Source organism: Nanorana parkeri, unplaced genomic scaffold (genome assembly GCF_000935625.1).
Source record: "Nanorana parkeri isolate BGI_ZX_2015 unplaced genomic scaffold, ASM93562v1 scaffold803, whole genome shotgun sequence".
Lineage (NCBI taxonomy): Eukaryota > Metazoa > Chordata > Amphibia > Anura > Dicroglossidae > Nanorana > Nanorana parkeri.
In genome coordinates, this window is record NW_017307071.1 from 147,192 (window position 1) to 166,556 (window position 19,365).

At 39.4% G+C, this 19,365-nt stretch overlaps 1 protein-coding gene across 1 annotated transcript in view; it reads left to right on the forward strand.

Moving 5' to 3' along the window:
- Window positions 1-2,531: 2,531 nt before the first annotated feature.
- The window catches only part of ZFHX4 (zinc finger homeobox 4), a 143,652-nt gene continuing 126,818 nt past the window's right edge, over window positions 2,532-19,365 (forward strand). The window contains exons 1-2 of the mRNA XM_018564988.1: window positions 2,532-5,143; window positions 7,350-7,852. Coding sequence (XP_018420490.1) covers window positions 2,572-5,143; window positions 7,350-7,852 — 3,075 coding nt within the window. The 5' untranslated portion in view covers window positions 2,532-2,571. The remainder of the gene's footprint in view (window positions 5,144-7,349; window positions 7,853-19,365) is intronic.

Consider the following 19,365-nt stretch of genomic DNA (forward strand, 5'->3'; position numbering starts at 1 on the left):
TCTAAGACATCAGCATTCAAGATATATCAATGCTGGGGCAAGAAAAAAAAATTGGGCACGTTGTCCAAAGCTATCAGCCACATTCAATTAGGCTAAGGTAGGGGTAGGCAACTCTGGCCCTCCAGCTGTTGTGGAACTGCAAATCCCAGGAAGCATTGCAAGACTGACTGTTACAGGCATGACTCTCAGAGGCATGTTGGGATTTGTAGGTAAAGCACAGCTGTGGGGACGGAGTTGCCCACCCCTGCACTAAGGTGAGCTGCAAGATGGTAAGTGTAGTAAGCCATATCAATGTATTCTTCAATGATCTGATTCAGTAAACTTGTGTCTGGTTGCTATGGGTTACTGCAAATTATTTAGAATCGCTAATCAAGGCGCTGCCGCTTAGCCCACAAAATTCTGTTGATAAGTAACGGCTATCAGTTAATTCTGTATTAGTGCCTTGTGTTCTAAAGCTAGTGTTTGTGCAAAGTTTCCCCTTTCCAAGGTAAACATGTCTGTGTTTACTAATTAGAAAATGATTCCTCTGTCATGCTCTTTGTGATCAAATAATTTCAAAGAGGGTTTAAATCTACCTACATTCCCTGAGCATAATTAACCTGTAACTCATCAATGATTAAAATTACACACCAAACTTTGTGATGCTTGATGCTGAAGCAATTAGACTGTCATTTTAGCCATCACACATACCAAAACTAATTTTGATTCATTTTCAATCTATGCAAATCGTTTGATGCATCTGATAATTTCCCCTTTCTGACATAGATGACACGATTAGATTTGATTACTGCACTGTAGGAAAATGACTCTGGATTTTGTTCTGCAAACTGACCTTTATTGCTAGACACGTTTTATGTACAAATGGAATCGAGAGATTAAATCTGACCAGTTCTATTGTCTTAACAATAGAAATAATATACAACAAGCAAACACACCTTGGCTTTTAAAAAAAGTTTCTAGTGCTTTACCATAGCTCTTGCCAACCAATCAGATATCAACTTTCAGTCAGGTGACTCTAAGCTGTGTTTGGTGTTTTTACATATCCCTGATCTTTGGGCTGTGGTATTAAATAAACCCATATGGCTCTATTTGTTAAACATAGGCTTAAAAGTATGCAACTGCACACTCTTGTCTTATGAAGACAAGTTTAAGATATGTTTTTATTGCAATGCATGTATTATCGTTTGTGATAATTTTTATTAAGAAAAATACTTACCTTTTGCATCCGGGACTGGTGAAACACTTTTGTCTAGACAACAAAATAATGCTAAGCCGGACATGTCTCTGGCAAAACATACTGGGATGTGTTGTTCCACAGAGAATTCAAACGCCCAGTTTGTGTCTACAGGTAAAGTAAGACTTCTAAAAAACATTTTGCTGGTAATCTTGTTTATCAAAACAAATATTAGGTTAAATGCACTAAAAGACGCATGTGTTCTATCAAGTAAATAAGATAAACAGCCAACAGTGTCCTTCATGGACATTACTTTTTATAGCACTTCTTAAAGTACTTTTTGGTACTTCTATTGGGCTTGTCTACCTAGGTCTCCTGGATGGGAGATGAGCTCCCTAGACTTCTTTGGGGATCTATTGCATAAGCACAGCCAAGAGGGAACTTTGGCGCAGGATGTAATAAACATGGGAGGCTGCATGCGCTGTATCTTGATGAGTATAGATCTGTGGAATGTAGAGCTGCAGCTAACGATTATTTTCAAAATCGATTAGTTAGCCGATATATAGTGGAATGTAAGGGTGGCATCTTTTAGGACAGGGTATGTGGGCAAAAAGGATAAGTGCACATGTTCTTGAAGCTTTTTATCACTATGCATGGCAGATTGCAGATGCCCATAGGAAAGGTTCTGCCAGTAACGACCACTTGTGTGCCACTGGAAATTCCGACTTGATATTGTGTGGGCAGGATAAGAGATGTGATGATTTTACAGTTTCATTAGAGTGTGTATGAGACAAATTCCTTAAGTTTGTTCCCATTGTTTCCCAAGCTTTGAACAGTTGAAACTATTCTCACCCATCCAATTTGGTCATCACCATGAATGGCCAAATCTGTATCACATCTGTTTGCCCCGCTCTGAGAAGGGCTAATATCAGGCACTCGACCTGCCCCTGTACTGGATGCTTTATGAAAGGAATTTTGAATGATAGCATATGAAACACAGATTTGAATATCAGTGTTCTCTGAATTTGACATCCGAGTTGACATGCTTTGGCTTCAGATGCCAGTTAAATATGCTTACTTCATTAGATAATACAAAGTATAACAACTGGGCAGTGTGCACCAAAGTTTGAAAAGCAGGAATATAGAATAATTTTCCTCTCAACCTACCTTAGCATAAAATTTCCTTTTATTTTTTAATGAAAACTTTAATGTGACAATATTGTTTATTTTTTCAATTAGATTCTGTTAAGACCGTTTTCATTTTTTTTTTGTGTGTGGTGTTTGTTAATAAATTATGATATAGTGACTAGTAGAAGTAACATAAATGGTTTCTCTCAATTTCTTTACCCAGGTCCCTGACAGGCTGGATGAAATGAGATCCACATGTAGCAATTGCCATGGAAACCTGTGACTCTCCTACTATCTCAAGGCAAGAAAATGGGCAGAGCACATCAAAGCTACATGGAGCGACACAACTTGATAATGAGGTGCCAGAAAAAGTTGCAGGGATGGAACCTGACAGGGAAAACAGCTCTTCAGATGACAACCTGAGAACGGACGAGCGCAAGAGTGAAATATTACTGGGTTTCAGTGTGGAGAATGCGGTTGCCACTCAGGTTGCCTCAGCAAAAGAGATACCCTGCAACGAATGTGCCACTGCGTTCCCCAGTTTACAAAAGTACATGGAACACCACTGCCCCAATGCTCGCCTTCCTGTCTTGAAGGACGACAATGATAGTGAAGTAAGCGAGCTAGAGGACAGTGATGTAGAAAACTTACTAGGGGACATAGTTTACCAGCCTGATGGATCAGCTTATATAATTGAGGACTCCAAAGATAGTGGGCAGAATGCACAACAAGGAGCAAATAGTCAACTCTTTTCTACAGCAATGTTTCTGGACTCGCTTACTGCGGCTGGAGAGAAGAGTGATCAGTCTGTTTCAGCGTCCATGTCTTTCTACCCACAGGTCATCAACACTTTTCATATCGCTTCATCCCTCGGGAAACCATTTACAGCCGATCAGGCTTTCCCAAATACCTCAGCATTAGCAGGAGTTGGTCCTGTGTTGCACAGTTTCCGTGTCTATGATCTCCGACATAAGAGAGACAAAGACTATCTTACCAGTGATGGCTCAGCCAAAAACTCCTGTGTGTCCAAAGATGTTCCAAACAATGTGGACTTGTCTAAATTTGACGGTTGTGTTAGTGATGGGAAAAGGAAACCTGTTTTAATGTGTTTCTTGTGCAAGTTGTCATTTGGTTATATTAGGTCATTTGTAACCCATGCTGTGCATGATCATCGGATGACCCTTAATGAGGAGGAGCAAAATCTTCTCAACAATAAATATGTATCTGCCATAATACAGGGGATTGGCAAGGACAAAGAACCTCTTATAAGCTTTCTGGAACCAAAAAAAACCAATTCTGTTTTCCCCCATTTTTCTACTACCAACCTCATAGGCCCCGATCCAACTTTCCGTGGTTTATGGAGTGCTTTTCATGTTGAAAATGGTGACTCTTTGCAGGCGGGATTTGCTTTTTTGAAAGGTAGTGCAAGTACCGCCAGCACAACAGAGCAGTTACATGGGGTCAACCAAATGCCAAAGGCTGAAGCAAACCTAGGGGGTCTTTCTAGTCCAAAACCAAACACCCCAGTTACCTCTGTGTCCCACAGCTACTTATCATCTGACTCCAACAAGCAGGTGGAGAGTAACAACCAAGATAACAACTGTGAAAGGCAAAGAGAGAACAGTAGCTCACATCCTAATGGGGAATTACCCATTAAAAGTGAGCCTGCTGAAGGGGTAGATGAAGAAGATTCATATTCTAATGAACTTGATGAAGAGGAGGTTTTAGGTGACCTAGCAGATAGTATTGGTAGCAAAGATTTCTCTCTCTTAAACCAAAGCATTTCTCCTTTATCATCCAGTGTGCTAAAATGTATTGAAAAGGGTACCTCTTCCTCTTCGGTGACGGTTTATGATGACTTAGAAAAGAAAAAGCAAACTGCTGTACTTTTAACTAATCGCAATGTTACCAGTAGCTTTAACATTGGTGGCAAGGATTTTGAGGACACCAGTGCCAGTAAGGACTGTGCAACTTCACTTTCACCAAATGAAACTATTAGAGGAGAAGAAGACCATTCTAATACTTCTCACCAGCACAGCTTTGTACTTGGCACTCTTGGCACAGGCGAGGGCTCACCAGGAAATGGTATAGAGTGTCCCAAGTGTGACACAGTTCTGGGGTCCTCGAGGTCGCTGGGTGGGCACATGACAATGATGCATTCTAGAAACTCTTGTAAAACTTTAAAATGCCCCAAATGCAACTGGCACTATAAGTATCAGCAGACTCTAGAGGCCCATATGAAGGAGAAACACCCAGAGTCGCCTGGCTCTTGTGCTTATTGTAAGAATGGACAGCCTCACCCTCGGCTTGCCAGGGGTGAAAGTTACACTTGTGGCTATAAACCCTTCCGTTGTGAGGTTTGTAACTACTCTACAACTACCAAAGGCAACCTCAGTATTCATATGCAGTCAGACAAGCACCTAAATAATGTCCAGAACCTACAGAATGGGAATGGTGAGCAGGTCTATGGCCATACATCCCCAGCACCCAACACAAGCCTCAGTGGCTGTGGGACACCATCTCCATCTAAACCAAAACAAAAACCCACCTGGCGTTGTGAGGTGTGTGATTATGAAACCAATGTGGCAAGAAATCTTCGTATTCACATGACTAGTGAAAAGCACATGCACAACATGATGCTTTTGCAGCAAAACATGAAACAGATCCAGCACAATCTGCACTTAGGCCTTGCACCAGCTGAGGCAGAGCTTTATCAGTACTACCTAGCCCAAAATATAGGCCTGACTGGGATGAAACTGGAAGCCCCAGCTGACCCTCAGATGATGATAAACCCATTCCAGCTTGACCCTGCCACAGCTGCAGCACTGGCTCCAGGACTTGGTCAGTATTTATGCACCTTAGGCATTTCCTTTCAATGTATAATTCATAATGTTGTATGATATAGTTAGAGCTGAAGTATACCTGCAGTGTAGTATTTCAGTTTCTGAGCAGAGACAATATTCAGTTTCTCAATACTGAGGCATAAGCCACTATAGAACTTATGCCTCAGCAATGACATTATTCTTAGAGATTTAACAGGTTTTTTTTTAAATTAAAAGTATGAAATACCTGTAAAGATAGGTAAGCTGAAAACATGTTAGCAAATATGAATAGTGTTTATAAATATACGTATACTCCTACTGAATTTAAAATTGTGATAAGGCTGTGTAGCCTCTTTAACTTGCATTAGTTCTGAAAGTTTGCATTTCTCTTATAGATGAATTTTTAATTTCAGGAAAATATGTTTCTGTTGGTAATGCCTTGGTAACTGCATCGTCTTCTGCTCTTCTTTAAAGCAAATATTTACCACACACCCCAATTAATTTCATGTGCCCCTTAGTTGTATTTATGTTAAGTGATTCATAATATTTTTAAATAGCTGATTCAATTTATTTTGATATAATATTTTGTTTAGACTATTCTATATATTTTACTATATATTAACTATAGTATCTGTTTAACAAATAAAAATTATTCTTGGAAGTGCATGCGGTTGAGAATCTCTCCCATAGAGCTTACGGTGTCTCTGTGGACTCGTAGCTGATGAAATGATTTGTTTATATGACTTCTAGACTGCTTTATGATATGTATAGACGTTAAAACCTATGCATCAAAGATGTACTTGTTCATCTGATTTCTTTTATTAGCCTTCATGTTTATTATTGTATATAATGCTGAACAATATTTAGTTTTAACACTCTGATATGGACATCAAGATGCAGCTGATGGTGTAGTCTTCTGGTTTTCATGTACTCTTATGTTACCCTTACTCAGGATGATAATGGGTTCAATCAGGTTTTTAACAGCCCATTCTACCAATAGTATAGATTGGGTGGGAGGTCCGCTCCAATGGCCCAAAATTAATACGTACATTGATTAGTTCTGCCAAGGTCTACAGTCATGAAATTATGACTTCTATTGTATCCCTTCATGATCCAGTTTGACTGTAGGGCCAAACACTGTGATCTGCCAAATCAGGCTATACATATGAAATAAGTTTGCCATCTTTTCTGGTAAAAACACCTTCGCTTTCCTATGATCACCTTTGACATTAAGTCTTATTTTGCTGCCCAGGCTAGTTAAGTGCTAACCAGGGAGAAAACCTAATGCACTGTAAATGATGAGGATGCCCAAACTTGAGCTCCGTGGACAGTTTAATAGCTCCATTATTTATTTAAGGTCCTTGCATTTTGTTAAACTGCTTGTTGATAAAACTTCGCACTAGTTGTTAGAGTTAGACTGTTCTTATGGATCTATGATTCTAAAGGGTCATTCCACCCTGTACTGTCATTTTTAGTTGTAGGTAGATTCTGACTTCTTAGCCAATGTACATATTGGTTATTTTTGTTTGTTATATGAATACTCCTTGGGGTGTAGTCTCCCATCTGTAACATCTTGAAGTCTTATTCCTGCTTCAGTGGTAACAGCGATATCTCTTTGCAATGGCTGCTTTAGGAAGGACCTCAAAGAACAGCGATTTTACCATTGAAGTTTTGGGTGGATTGACCAATTTTGGAAGTTTCCTGGCTGTTTTAGTTTTAATGTCTTACTTGGTTATCATCATCCGTGTTTTACTGGTACAATTAATGTGTTAGGTAATAATTGCTATGTAACTTATGCTGTCATTGTGATTACTGGTCAGGATTTGTGGTGACGTTTGTAGAAATCCTTTTATAGAGTGTTTAGAAAGGTAGATTACAAAGGGAAACTACAATTAGTCTTTTGTAAATGAATTAGAGGACCTTATAGAGCATTCCTGTTTTGTTAAAATTATTGATCACCTTTGCTGCCTTTGAAAATTCAAATTCCTGAATGACATCATGCCCAGTAGGAGTAATTAAAGCTATCTGATGAGGGAATTTAGAAGTTGAAAGGGATGATTGTAATTGATCCTGATTCAATCCTATTACAGCTTTTTATAGTTTAAGCTCCAGAGAAGGCAAATTCCTGGTTGAGGCTTTATTTTACGGATTCCATTGTGTGTGCTTTTGCTTTCTGGTCTTTAAGTTCCTTTTTTTTTTTTCAATTTTCCCCCTTTTCTCCGTAGTAAATAATGAGCTGCCGCCTGAAATCCGGCTTGCCAGTGGTCAGCTAATGGGTGATGACCTGTCCCTCCTTACTGCAGGAGAGCTGTCACCTTATATCAGTGACCCAGGGTTGAAGCTTTTCCAGTGTGCTGTTTGCAACAAATTCACCACTGACAGTCTGGAGGCCTTGAATGTGCATGTGAGCAGTGAACGGTCTCTCCCTGAAGAGGAATGGAGAGCGGTAATTGGAGACATCTACCAGTGCAAGCTTTGTAACTACAATACTCAGCTGAAAGCCAACTTCCAGCTCCACTGCAAAACTGATAAGCATATGCAAAAGTACCAACTGGTGGCTCATATCAAAGAAGGGGGCAAAAGCAATGAGTGGAGGCTGAAGTGCATCGCAATTGGCAACCCGGTGCATCTGAAGTGCAATGCTTGTGATTACTACACCAACAGCGTGGATAAATTACGATTACACAACACCAATCACAGGCACGAGGCGGCCCTGCGGCTTTACAAGGTAAGAGAAAGAGCATGCTTGTTGGGTCTTCTTTTTTTGTGTGTGTGTCATGTAGAAGTTTACAATGCCCCCAACTGTTGAATGGTGATGCACTTCAAAGAACAGCAATGATCAGTAACCTATTCCAGCCAATAAGATGACTGGCAGTCAGTGATGATTAATAATGGTGTATGATGCTGTAGTTTGGGTGTTTGAGTTGGCTTTGACATGATTTATAGTCATTGTTACCGTATGTGAGATTTAACAGTTATTTTTATGTGAGTTTGTTCTTTGTGTCCTCTTTGTCTACACTAGTTTTTGTGTTGTTGTTCTTAAGTTGGCCATACACTATATACAATTGGACTGTACAATTTCTGTATGCTCTTTTAGGTTGACCGTACCCTATACAGTTTGGATTATGCAATTTCTCTATAACTCTCTTAGGCTTGCCATACACTATACAATCGGATTGTACAATCTTTCCTTTAAATCTACCATCAAGGTAGAGTTAATATAAGGGCCTGCCTGAGTTGATGCTAATTGAATGGATTTTTGAGGTTTGTCCTCAGTTACATAGTTTTGGTAAAGCTTAAGTAGATTGCACAGTCAGACTATATAGTGTATGGCTAGCTTTAGGCTCACCATACATGCTACAATCTCACCATATGTTCAACTTTAGATCTACTGAAATTATGTAATATGTGGACCTACCATTACTATCCAGTCAATTTCTATGCAGTCAGACAGGCCCTTGCAATCCTTGTTTGTACAATCTACTTTAGATCGACCATCAGATTGTAATGTGAGTGTGTGTGTGGTTACATCTTTAGATTTAAAAAACTATGTAATATGAGCACAATGTATTCTTATGAGAACAATCCATTTGGTTATTGGAAATATTATTGGAGGTGGAAAGTTTCGAGATTTTATTGTTGTCTTTGTCTCCACTAAAATTTCTGCATACTTCCTGCCCTGGTGACCATTGTCACTAAAAAAGGAAATGTGTAGTCTCCCTAGCAGGACTGCCGACAGCAATGAAAATCCCACAATCTTCGAACTCCTCTTTCTTCAGCTAATAAAAAAATAAAATATATGACTGTAAAAACATGACAGAGGTTCTCGTATTCCTCCCAACTCTATCCCCAAAAAAACCTTTTTGGTTGGGGTTGTACTCCAGGTGAAGACCACGAATGTATGATGGTACAGACGGCACTGATAAGCCACTGAAATGCTCGTAGATATGTGATATATGAATTTTGTAACTATGCTTGTCAGAGTTTGCCTAAGGTACAATAAGCCCACCCATCTCTGCTAAGTAACTCTCCACTGGTAAAATGATTTGCTGTCAGTCCGGCTGCTGATGGCTGCCTAATGTTGCCCTGTTTACCAGCAAGTTTACCTCCCATGTACAATCAATAATCAATAGTATTCATCATGCATGTCTGAACCCAGAACAGACATGACCTCGTGTAGAAAATGATTCAGGGGAAAAAAACAAAACAACCTGCTGTCAACAATAAAGAGTTGGCTACAGCTTAACAGGACTGTCTTTCCGGTTACATCAGTTAATATATTTTTGCATGTTGCGGAAATCAAGCCACACTGGTATCACATAGAAGGTTGGGATTCAAGTGTCCAATTAAAGAACAATTTAGAGATGTGCTAACACAAGGGTGAGTGCATTAGATGAGAATCAATAATTATGGCCCTGTCTGCTACAAATTTTCACTTGCCTACATGAAAATGAAGTATAGTGCAGATAGACCTGCTGTAACAGAAAACCGAGCAAAGCTTTTCCTAAATATGCAACCTATGGTTTCCTAACGGAATGATTTGTGTTTAAAAGGAACAAGTGTTTTTAAGGTGCATGCTCTGGGACTGTCATCGTTCTCCTTTCTAAATGGAGAGATCTAAAAAATAATTAAGTTGTGTTTAGTGAAAGGCTATTCAATGCATTTTTGAGTGCATATGAACTGGCAGGGAACATTCTGGCAGAATGAGAGAGCATAGTGAACAGAGAGATGACCTATAGTGGTGCTACTGCCAATCACAGAATATGGGAAGGGAGGTGACCTGGCTGTAATGCTTAACTGTAGTAAGGAAATGTCAGGTCAACAAGCCTGGCTCTGTTCTTTCTTAAGCATGAGCCTATCCCAGTAGTGGATCGACAGAATTACAAATGCAGGTAAAATGGCTCTCCTAAATGCCATGGCCCTGCTTTACTTATGTATTTCCATGATATAGTTATCTGTGTGATTGTGAAACAAGGATAAATGACGGCCTAAAATCTTGCACTTTTTGAAAGCAAGTCAGAAAATGAGATTTTGCATTTCTTTACTGACGGCATGGAGGAACCCTTGAAACAAACTTTCAGGTCTCTGGTAACCCCTGACAACAATTACTATTATTACAACTTGGGATATATTAGACTGGCGATCAGTAGGAAGGAAACTTCTTACATTGGTAGTCTGTGGGAAGAATGCTTCTTATATTGGTGGTCAGTGGGAAGAATGCTTCTTACATTGGTGGGCAGTAGGAAGAAAGCTTCTTACATCAGTGGCTAGTGGGCAGAAAGCTTTTTACATCGGTGGTCAGTGGGAAGAATGCTATTTACATTGGTGGCTAGTGGGAAGAAAGCTTCTTACATTGGTGGTCAGTGGAATGAACATTGGAATGCTTCTTACATTAGTGGTTGGTGGTTAGTGGGGAAGAATGCTCCTTACAATGGTAGCCAGTGGGAAAATTGACTCTTACATTGGTGGCCAGTGGGAAATATGCCCCTTACATTGGTGATTTATAGGAAGAATGCCTCTTTACATTTATGGTCAGTAGAAAAAAATTCCCCATACATTGGTGGTCAGTGGAAGAAATGCTTCTTTAACCAGGTCTAAGCTATTGAAGTGCGATCTGCACTTCAATAGCTTATTTCCAGTGTAAAGGTGACACTGAGGGTCTTTTGGACCCCCAGCATCACCTTAAAGAGGACCTGTCACCACCATCTGCTATTACATGGGGGGGCTTGCAAGCCCCCCCATGTGATAGCAGTCAAAGTAAAGTAAAAAAAAAAAAAAAAACAGTTTTTAAAATTAAAATGAAATAAAATAAATCTAATAATAAAAAAAAAAAATTTTAAAAGTACCCCGCCCCCGCGAGCACGCGCGTCGCCACGTAAACACGCGTCGGGTGCGCCTACGCATGAAAACGACGAACGCGCTACACATGTTGGGTATCGCCGCGCACGCCGGAGTGAGAGCAATAATTCTAGGGCCAGTATTTTGGGGTATCTCTAAATTGATGACCTGTGGGAGCTTTTAAAGCGTCTTTTATTGACTTTTTGGGGTACTGCAGTTTTTCGCCGTTTCACGGTCGCACGCAATTTGTAATCTGGGCATGTTGGGTATCGTTTTACTCGTTGTAACCTCATCTTTTATATTTCATTAAAAAAATTGGTAATTTGTTGTGTTTTGGGGCATTTAATTAAATTTGTCACTAAATTTTGGGGTTTAATAAGGAGTTGCGCTAATATTGCGCAACATAAACATTTTCAACTACCACCATTTTATTCTATAGGGTCTTGGCATTCAGAAAATATATAATGTTGGGGGGTTTTACGTCATTTTCAGGCCTAAAATGTGGAATATAACATGGGTGCAAAAAATGAAAAAAGGGCCTCAGTCATGAAGGGGTTAAATGGTTGTCAGAAAGAGAGTGCCCTTCCTTACGGATAGCTAAAAGGATCAGTGGTGTCAGTGGTTACTTATTGTACAAACAGAAATTGCTTAAGGAACCTCTACCAACTTCTGGAGGAACTCTAGGTTTCCACTGAATCCTGGTTGAGAAAGATTGCCATGACAAGTTATAGCTAAACGTTTTTTGTTGCCAATTAAATACAAAATCCTTACAGAAGTCATGAAATGTTTAATAAACTTCACAGAGTTACACTGCATAGTTTTTGCTGTTTTCTGTTACGTTTTTTGTTTTGATTTTTGTGACATGCTCCAGCAGCCAATGGGTTACACTGCTCTTTAACCAGCTAGCATAGCTTCCTCTGCTCGCATGCCTGTAATCTGAGAAGATGTGTAGGGGGAGCTAAAAAAAATATTTAAGTTATTTTAACTTATACCCTTTACCTAAATGTCACCTTTGATTACACTGCCAAATAACTAATAGTTCATTATGCTCAAGTTGAGTTGCTTTTTAACTGTTTGCTGTTACCAGACGGTGTCACACTTATGTATGTGATTCACACACAGAAGATCTTAAAAAGAATACATCTGATTAAGAAAAAAACTGGAGATAAGACAAGTAGAGTGAAAGTGAAGCAAGTTACCTGGGGCAACCAATACAATTCTTTGTAAAATGTGTAATAAAAAATCTGATTAATTGCTGTAAGCAATTGCCCTGCTTTTTGTAACACTTTTTTTGTTTGGTTGTGTGTAAATCTGCTGCTCTCTGTATCTTTATCTTTGAACTGGTATTAACACACATTTGTTCCATATACAGGCAGTCACTGGGTTACATACAAGATAGGGACTTTAGGTTTGTACTTAAGTTGAATTTGTAAGTCGGAACAGGTAAATTTTTTATGTGTAACTCCAGCCAAAAAAAACATTTTTTAGTTTTGGATAGCACAGGGAAGGGTCACCGTTCTTTTTGCTGTCTGTTCCTGTTGCTCAGAAGATTATAATATAATTACAACTTTTTTTTATTTAAAATGACACAGCAAAAAAAGTTTTTTTTTCTATTTTTTATTTTATTTTATAAACTTAATTTTTTATTATTTGTTTGCATTTTTAATTTTTATTGAACTTTTTTTCTTTACTTTTTTTTTAATTTTTTTTGTCTTTTTAATTTATTTATTTTTAAACTTTTTAATTTTTTTTTGTATTTTAATGCTGGGAGCAATAGCCAGCCTACTATTGGATTGGATATTTCAAATTGCAATAGCCAATAGCAGGCTGGCTATTGCATCTGCCCACTGCCTGCTGTCAATCAGCAGAGGAGGGTCCTGAAGCAGAAAGTTCTTTATCAGGTCCCCCCATGCTGATTGACAGCAGACAGTGAGCAGGTGCAATAGCCAGCTTGCTATTGGCTATTGCATTTTACAATATCCAATAACAGGCTGGGTATGGCTCCCAGCCTGCAATAAAGAGTAGGCAGGGGGGCGGTGCAGAGGAGCCACGGCCGGACCAGGAGACCGGAGGATCGTCCGGACCGGGGAAGGAGACGGAACGGCTGAAGAGGAAGCCGGCACATCAGCAGAGGTACGTGAGGCATCGGCTGCCGGTACATTTAGGAGAACTGTGGACCCCGTTTGTAAGTACGGATTGTCCGTAAGTTGGACGTCCGTAACCCGGGGACTGCCTGTACTTGTTTTCTGCAAAATTAGTGACTATTACAGTGTAGCTGCTCTCTAAGTTAGTAGTAATACCGGCTTGGCATACAAGCATGTACATGTTGCTTTTTAGGGCTTGTTCACTTGAGGGTTTAAAAGAGAAGCTTGGTGCCTCTGCCCAACTCTGCACAAGCTGAAGATCACTAAGAAATTGCACAAAGCCAAACAATTAACTATACAAATCCATGCTTGTCGCTGTAACTTCGTGTTGCATGCGACATTTAGGCTGTGAATTCAGCCTGATTTAAACTATTGTTTTTAAGAAAAAGAATGTTGGCGCACATGTGATGCACACTCGGCATGTGCCAAATCATCAAATCCTGGAAAATTGCAGTTTGTTGCAGGAATATCGCAGTCTCCGTGCCCTATAAACTAAAATCTGCGCTGCAGTTTAGAGCAGATATTAGCCACAGATTTGCACCTGGTCTGACCAGTCGGAGATTTGCAGATCGTGCTAACTCCCTCTGATGAACATCTGTACAGATGCTTAACAGAGGGAAACTGAGCTGGGAGAAGATGCCTCCCTCCCTCCTTCCTCTGTCTAGCTAAGCAGAGGGGAGGAGGCAGCTGGAAGGTTGAATTCCCTGTGATGAGTGTCTAGAGTGACACTCACCAGAGGGAGTGGGCAGCTCTGTGCTGCTCTGCTGCCTGCACTGCTAGCTCCCCCAGCGATCAATTCCTGGTAATGGGGGTGAGAGGAAAAGAAGCGATATAGTGAGCTGCTATTGCTCCCTGCAGAGTGCGCCGGGTTTGCGCTGTCACGGTGCAGTATGTGACTAATATCCCTTGAGGGACCTTTGTTTTATTAGGGTATGTGTACACTCAACTCGCGCTAAAAAAAATTGATGGCACATTGTTTTAAAGATAACCGTGTACTGTAATATCAGCCCAAAAAGAATTTCTCTTTTAACATCCAATGTTTTTTTTGGCTCCTCCTTCTACCGTTGGTTTTCTATTGTGTTTGCTCTTGGTCGTCTTGTTCTAAAGCTATGCAGAATATTTTTTTAATAACATAGTACTTTGCGTTTTCAAAGGCTGGATAGTGAATCCTACCTTGAAAAATTTATCCAATTAAGACTACTGCAGAAATGTAATTTTTCAGCTCACAAAAATGTATTAACCATATTCTGCATTCCAGGAAAAATACTCATGTAGAGCTAGACAACATTAACCCTTGTTAGCCAGAGGATAAGAAGGTTCAGGTCATGGGCTAGGCTCCATTATGTTGTAAGCTTTCTGCAAATACAGAAAACCGATTCATATTCAGTACATGCGGTTGATCGGGTTGCCACTGCAGTGTGATCTTATAAAGCACTCATAAGGATAGTGCAGACCCATTACATACCCAGGTGCTGGAAGATTCATTGTCTTTCTACATTTATTTTCATGGAGCAGTTTCACGCTAGTGTTGCAAGCTTAATCTAAGCAGATAATCTGAAACAGACAGAACAGTTAAATGCAAGAACCGTAATGGGTTAAAGTAGGTGGTAGGTGAAAGGTCAACTAAAAAGCATCATCTGCCCAGATGCTTAACATTAAACTGATCTTTTTAATAAAAAATATGTTTCACAGATGGCGTTTTAATGCCTTTGGCAGTATTGGGGCAGTTTTAACATTAGACGTATGCTAGTAAAAATTATTTCTGTATTAGAGCAGAACAACACCTTTTGCTTTTATGTTCAGGGGTAGAAAGCATGTGGATAAGTTTTTCTGGCACGGAACCCAGAAGCCAAGAGCTGATGGCCTTTCCATATGGACTTAAGTACCTGAATACCCGATGTCTGTAAGCAATGATGATTGAAAGAGCAAACAAATACCATACAGGCGTTTTTAGTTTTTCTATTCCGTCTAGAGTCAGCCTTAGACATGTACTTAGGAATGTGCTTTGCAAGCCATTCGGTTTACTGTCTAGATGTTCCATGGATAGAACACTGCTAGCCTATTGGACTACGTCTACCTTGCTAAATGTTTTTTTTTTTAAAGTATGATGTAAGACATATGTGCTAGGCCACTTTACTGTGTAGCAACTAAAGGGAAATTGGTTTATGAAATATATTTAAACATCCTGTTCTCTAAGCTAATAAAACTTCTTAATAAAAGCAGTGATGACAGTCATAAACTTGCTTTGCCCTGGAACGTGAGCTCAGCCTTGTTCTTGTTTGAAAAAGTGCTTCCGACTTCATTTTGTTATGCACAAATATGACCTGGTCTAAACAATGATCAACAAGTATTATGATTTTTCTTTCACGTTACTTTATGTGCTGCAAAAATATTTTTTAAAAGGAGCATGGTGAAGAGTTAGGACTAGAGTCAGGTTTTAGCGGCCTGTGAGAAGATTTTCGCACTTCCTGTTTGGTTACCAGCATAGAAAGCGAGAAGAAATCTCTCCAAAGGAGGATGTCGATGGAATTAAAAACTGACAACAAAGTTTATAAGCCTTTCCTGGTTGAACTTATCCCAAAACATATCTTTTGTTTGGTGTTGGACTTTAACCTTGAAATATTCTTTGCTTAAGTCCACTCTGCGAATGCAAGGCTATGCCACACACCACACACCAAAAAGAACTGGTATATGATTTCTCTCCTAGGCTTTTAAGCTTCTAAGACAGGATGAGCCTACTGAATACATAATCTGCCCAATATGCTATTAGTATGCATTTTCAAATTTCTCCTTATTGCAGTCCATTCATTCTGAGAAAAGTTGATAGGTGACACTGTGCTACTATCATATAGCAGGTTTCTTGGAAAAGTAGAGGTGGTTTTACGAATTGCATCCTATTTAAGTAAAAATAAAAAAAATCATGCTACTCTACTACTATTAATCCTGTATACACAATGCATATGACCGTAGTTTAAAAGTTGTTTTATTAGTTTCTTCAGTGCCACAGTCATTGCTAGTTATGGAATTCCAGGTATTTTTAGCTCACCCTTTAATTAGTGAAGCGTCTAATTAACTGATACTCAGTAGTTGAGGAAGGGGGTTTTCAAAAGGGCCTATATTGTACATAATTGTGCTTATATAATTCCTGGTCAGTATAAATGCTTAGGAGCCTGCAATGAATGTCCTGGATTTTGATGCCTTCATTGTGGCCATGACTATGTTACAAAAGCTAACAAAATAACAAGATCATGGTAATCCTGATTCATTGCCAGCAGGTCCATGGTATTTCTACATGTGTACAGAACATTTGCAGTAAAAAAAAGTCTTCCTTGTCTTCAGTCCAGTGTGGTTTCCAATAAATGTAACCCACAAACCCAATGTGTAGGGATTGCATTCTGAGAAGCACTTACCCTGACCATGTTCTGTAAAGGTACATATCACATCCTCCTCCCCTGATACTACATATAGAATGGAAATACCAAGTTGCATTCTGCAAATAAAAACTGAAGTCAATTAAGCAAAAAATCATCATGAAATATATATTACATATGCTGTATCATTATTGTTCTCGGCCACCAATTAGTTAGGGATGTTCACACAGAAGAAATATTATCACACACATTAAGCAATAGAGCAAACAGTGCAATACAAGCAGGAGAGGTTTGAGAGGAATTGATTGATGGTGTAATCTTGGGTCACTTAAGGCCAGCAATTTTCATGGTCAGCTTACTAGCTTGTATTTGATGCAAGAAATTTAAATTCCATGCAGCATCTGTTCTTCAGATGTGTGTGATGTTAGTTCCATTAAGAAAACCAATTTAATGCCACAGCAACTGGATTAGCATGTGTGTATGTATGTATGTATGTGTGTATGTGTATGTGTGTGTGTGTATATATATATATATATATATATGTATAATATACACACACACACACACACACACACACACACACACACACACCACACACATGCTCTTATATTAAAAAAAATGGATCAGGTCTCTGGTTTGTGCATGCATTATTCTGTTCTCATGTGATGATAGGCTGATTAGTTTGGAATTAATGCAGACTTGTAGCTTATTCCACTGAGGCTCTGCCAACATTATCATTTAAAATAAAAAATATATATTCCAGATATGTATGGTTGCAATTATTGACCTGTCATTGTCCCATTATGATGGTAAAAGAGGTCAGGAGATTGTGCAGGCCTTATTTGCATAAAAATCATTGTGAGGATGGAAATTGGAATAGGTCTCTACAGCTAAGCAACAACAGCATGTTTTGCTTAATGGCATTCAAATAATTTGTTTAGATGGAATTTAAAAAAAAAACAACCTATAGAGATAAACAAAAATGTTATTTTCTATATTTCTGACACACATGACCTGGCAGGGAAATAAGCATATTAAAAGGACTCTTACTAGCCATCATTGTATATACCCTGTTTCCCCAAAAATAAGGCCTACCCCGAAAGTAAGACCTAGCACTATTTTTCAAGATTCCTGTAATATAAGACCTACCCCGAAAATAAGACCTAGTTTGGTGGTAGCATGTGAGGGGGAACTTGCAGGAGAGATGGTATTAGCCTGCAGGGACATACTGTATTAAGGGGATGACAGGGGACTCCCTCCAGACAGCACAGTGACAGGGAGCACTCCAGTACTTCACCAACTGCTGTCCCCCTGAAGGCACTTTACTGCTCTGTCCACTGTCTGATGTCCCACTGCTGCACCGCTGGTACCACTGTCCCTGGTGGCAAAGGAAGCCGGCGCTGTTGAAACCAAGGCTGCGGCGGAGGGAGCAGAGCCACATTAGCCGATATTCCTCTATTGCCCCAGTTACTGTGACAGGCGGAGTGATACCAGATAACTTTAGATTGTTGCACATTAAAAAAAAAAAAAAGACATCCCCTGAAAATAAGACCTAGTGTAGTTTTTGGGGGCAAAAGAAATATAAGACAGTGTCTTATTTTCGGGGAAACACGGTAGGTTATAGTCATTTAACCTGTTTCCTGCCAGACCCTGCTCTCCATTTTGCACCTCAGGTGGCCAAACCATGTATATACCATCTAAAAGATGGTGCTACTGATTTTTGTAGGGCCTGCGAGAATTCTGCAAATGTTTAGCAAACCATAGTCTTAATAAAACGCACACAAACGCAACATACCTTATACAATTCTTAAAAAAATCTCAAACATAGAACTTTGAGTTAATTAACAAATGTTTGCAAATTTTAAAATTGTAACTCTCTGCGAAGTAATGGAAAAATTGTACAATGTGTGTATGTTGTTGGTGGTGGTAGTGGGTGGGTGAAGTTGTGTATTTTTATTTTAATGCGGTTTGTTTATTTTTTTTTACAATGCAGTCGTCAGGGAATGACCAGCCCCTTGGTGACTGTGAATACACAACTGTGACAGGTTCTTTTTGGAGAAATATGAGGGGTTCAAACAAGTTAATAGCTTAATTGGTTAGTCTTCACAGGTGAAGTAACTTACTGTAATCCTCTTGTTGCAGTTCACAGGCATTTTTTTTGAAGGTTATAAATAATGCAACTCTGTTTTACTGTAATTATCCATAAAAGTTCTAACTTATCAACTTTATGCCGGCCATGCAAGGCCTTTTAGAAGCAAGCAGTGTGATGGATTTAAGCCATCACTATAACAGTGCTTCCAAATCCTGAAAGCACTCTTGACCTCGCTTAAAGGTTTTATGACACTTTGGAAAACCTTTGTTTGACCTAACACCAATTGTTATATTTACTATAGGAAAGAACCTTTTGCTGCACATGCACACATCTGTTCATCAGCTGAGTTGGGAATAGGATCTCAACCATGCTGAATGAGGCAGTTCTAGCTAGGTTAGGTATATATCTCATTTCCCATCATGGAAAGAGACCTGCCTATTAATAGTCACCAATATTTGTTATAAATAAGAGTCATGGAAAGGAAGAAAGGGGCATAAAAGCAGTTTTCTGTTTTGGTTGGCACAGGCAAAAAGTCTTCCTTCGGTTGTGTTGATCAATAAGTACTGTTTTTATCTGTCTGTCTGCTTGTGTGCGTATATCTATTGACCACACCAGCCTATCTCATAAGGTTTGTGAACCCATGGTCCATAGACTTCAATGGGAGGGCAAGAAAAGTGCACATAATGGACAATCATCTCCTCCTCCAAGTAACTAGCTTGTTGTGTGGTGTGGATGGGAGCTTACAGAAAGCATATAGAGTATAGCCAGCACAAACCATCTACTTTGAAACCATCTA